The sequence below is a fragment of the Cuculus canorus genome, chromosome 9 (assembly GCF_017976375.1).
Source record: "Cuculus canorus isolate bCucCan1 chromosome 9, bCucCan1.pri, whole genome shotgun sequence".
Lineage (NCBI taxonomy): Eukaryota > Metazoa > Chordata > Aves > Cuculiformes > Cuculidae > Cuculus > Cuculus canorus.
In genome coordinates, this window is record NC_071409.1 from 27937837 (window position 1) to 27940013 (window position 2177).

At 51.8% G+C, this 2177-nt stretch overlaps 1 protein-coding gene across 1 annotated transcript; it reads right to left on the reverse strand.

Moving 5' to 3' along the window:
* Positions 1–274: 274 nt before the first annotated feature.
* LOC104067430 (transcription cofactor HES-6) lies at positions 275–1958 on the reverse strand. Its single transcript, XM_054074811.1, has 4 exons — positions 1896–1958; positions 1356–1451; positions 1138–1216; positions 275–720 (listed from the first exon to the last, which is right to left on the reverse strand). Exons 1-4 carry the CDS (start codon positions 1956–1958, stop codon positions 275–277), a joined length of 684 nt encoding a protein of 227 aa, XP_053930786.1.
* Positions 1959–2177: the final 219 nt, after the last annotated feature.

A 2177-nucleotide genomic window follows, 5' to 3' on the forward strand; every position in this document is an offset into this window, starting at 1 on the left:
ATTACTTTAAGAATGTAAGACAAGAAAGCTATACAATTAATATACACTAGAGCGCATGAGAGGATGCTATACAATAATTTAGATGTATTAAATAAATAAAAAATAATAGCAGCCTTCTACAATGCAGGCTACACATAGGTTTACTTCGCTTGAAGTACCCTGGTCTTCAAAACACTACAGGAGCAGATTGGCTCCATGAGTGTTTAAAGAAACATATCTATAAGATACATACATGAGAGTGTCTAAAGTTAGGAGAAACATTTTACAATACACTTTACCATGGTCTCCACATATCTAATGACCCCATTCGAGGGTTGTTATGGGAAAAATTTGGCTGCAGAACCTGTCTAGGAGGTACAGCATCTGCCTGGCTGAAAACTGACAGTGATGGCAGCTGGAAGGGATTTTTTGAAGCCTGCTTGTTCTCCACAGGGCAGAAGTCCTCCTGTGATGGGTTCACATCCCGAGTACTCCCCTTAGGCCTTACGGGGCTTTTTGGTGTGAGGAGAGGCTGCTGAGACGGGCTGGAAGACCTCAATGCTGCTTTGCAGGTGTCTTCTCGAGACCTGGGTAAGGATTTCAGCAGGTGGTTCAGAAGGCGGGCGCCAAGGGTTTTGTCCATCCACTCGCAGGTGAGGAGGAGGTTGTGCACCTCGTGCATGCACTGGATGTACCCAGTGCTGTACCGCTGCTGGGCTTCCAGGCCCACCTTGGAGTCAGCTGCGTTGGAGAGGAGACAAGGGGAGCTGGTGAGTGAGTAAAAGCTGCCTCGTGGTGCCCCTGCACAGCATTCAACAGGTTCTGGTGAGGCAGCCTGAGCTTTACTGCAAGGGGAACCGTTTGCAGGGTGCAGGGGGAAGGCGATGCAGGGCAGCAGTCCCCGCTTCCTCCTGCCCACCGCCAAAGGCAAAGCCAGGATGAAAACCAGAAAGCGAATCTGGAAGGGAAAATCCTGCCCTGGCTTAACCAGTGCCCAGCTCCATCTCCCCATCTAGTGGAGAAAGCCAAAGCCCAGCAGCAGCCCGGGCCTCAGCAGGTTTGAAAGATGCTTTTACCCAGCTGCCCGTGGATGAAACTTGCTGGCACTCTCCTGCCGTGGCACTGCCCGCACTCGCAGGGTGGGAACCAGGCACTCACCCATCAGCTTGCTGCTCTGGATGTTCTGGAGGTGCTTCACCGTCATTTCCAGGATGTCTGCTTTTTCCAGCTTAGACTGCTGATAAAGAAAGAGCGTGGCAACGAGTGAGAGGCAACGAAGGGATTGTACCATGCTGAGTTTCTCAAAAGAGATAGACACCCCACCCCAATCCCCCACCAGCAATAGGACAAAAAGCTGCATGGAAAGGAGCACTTACATCCAGATGAAATGCACCCACAACAGTTTCCTTCAGCTGGTCCAAGCAGTTATTGATCCTTTCTCTTCGCTTCCGCTCAATGAGGGGTTTTCTTAACTGGCAGGGAAAAGGAGGAGAATGACAAATTGCAGTTGATAATTTTTCTTACTCTCTTTGCTGCAGTCCAGCGCGGGCAGAGAGCCCCAGCCCCTGTGTGAAGCCAGCGCGAGGAGACGTGGTGCTCGGCAGGGACAAGCTATGGATGGAGAGTGTGCTGTCTCTGGCTCTGGTAAGGGCCTGCCCCGTAGATGGTATCAGCTCTCAATTCTCTCAGTTCCACTCATTTTAAGCAGCATTTACTCAAATGAAACAGAGAGAAACCTTTCTAAGTCACCCACATGGCTTAAATGCAGAGAAAGCATCTTTATGCTTATGAGGAAAAAGTTGTTCTCTTTCTCCTTCCAAGAAGCAATGCCTGCAGCCCTGGCACTCATCATTCCCGTGCTGCACGTGGGGCTACTGTGGGGCACACGTGGGTGCAGCAGCATGAGGGGCACCTACCTTCCTCTCCTCCTTGGTGCTGGTGAGCTTGTGGGTGCCGCTGGCAGTGGCTGTGGCGGTCATTGCAGTCCAGGCTGCCCACCTCGGGCACCGGGAGGATGGGATGGGAAAGGACACGCGGGCAGCGGGTCGCTCCCTGTCCCAGTGGGCTCTTTGCTGCTCTGCTGCTCCCTGGCTGTATTTATAACTCAGAATTAGCATGTGAAAGGGGACTTGCCTTGGTGGGACTGCTTTTCCCACACGAGGGTTGTGCCTGGAGGTTTGTGGCCATCAATCAAAGCT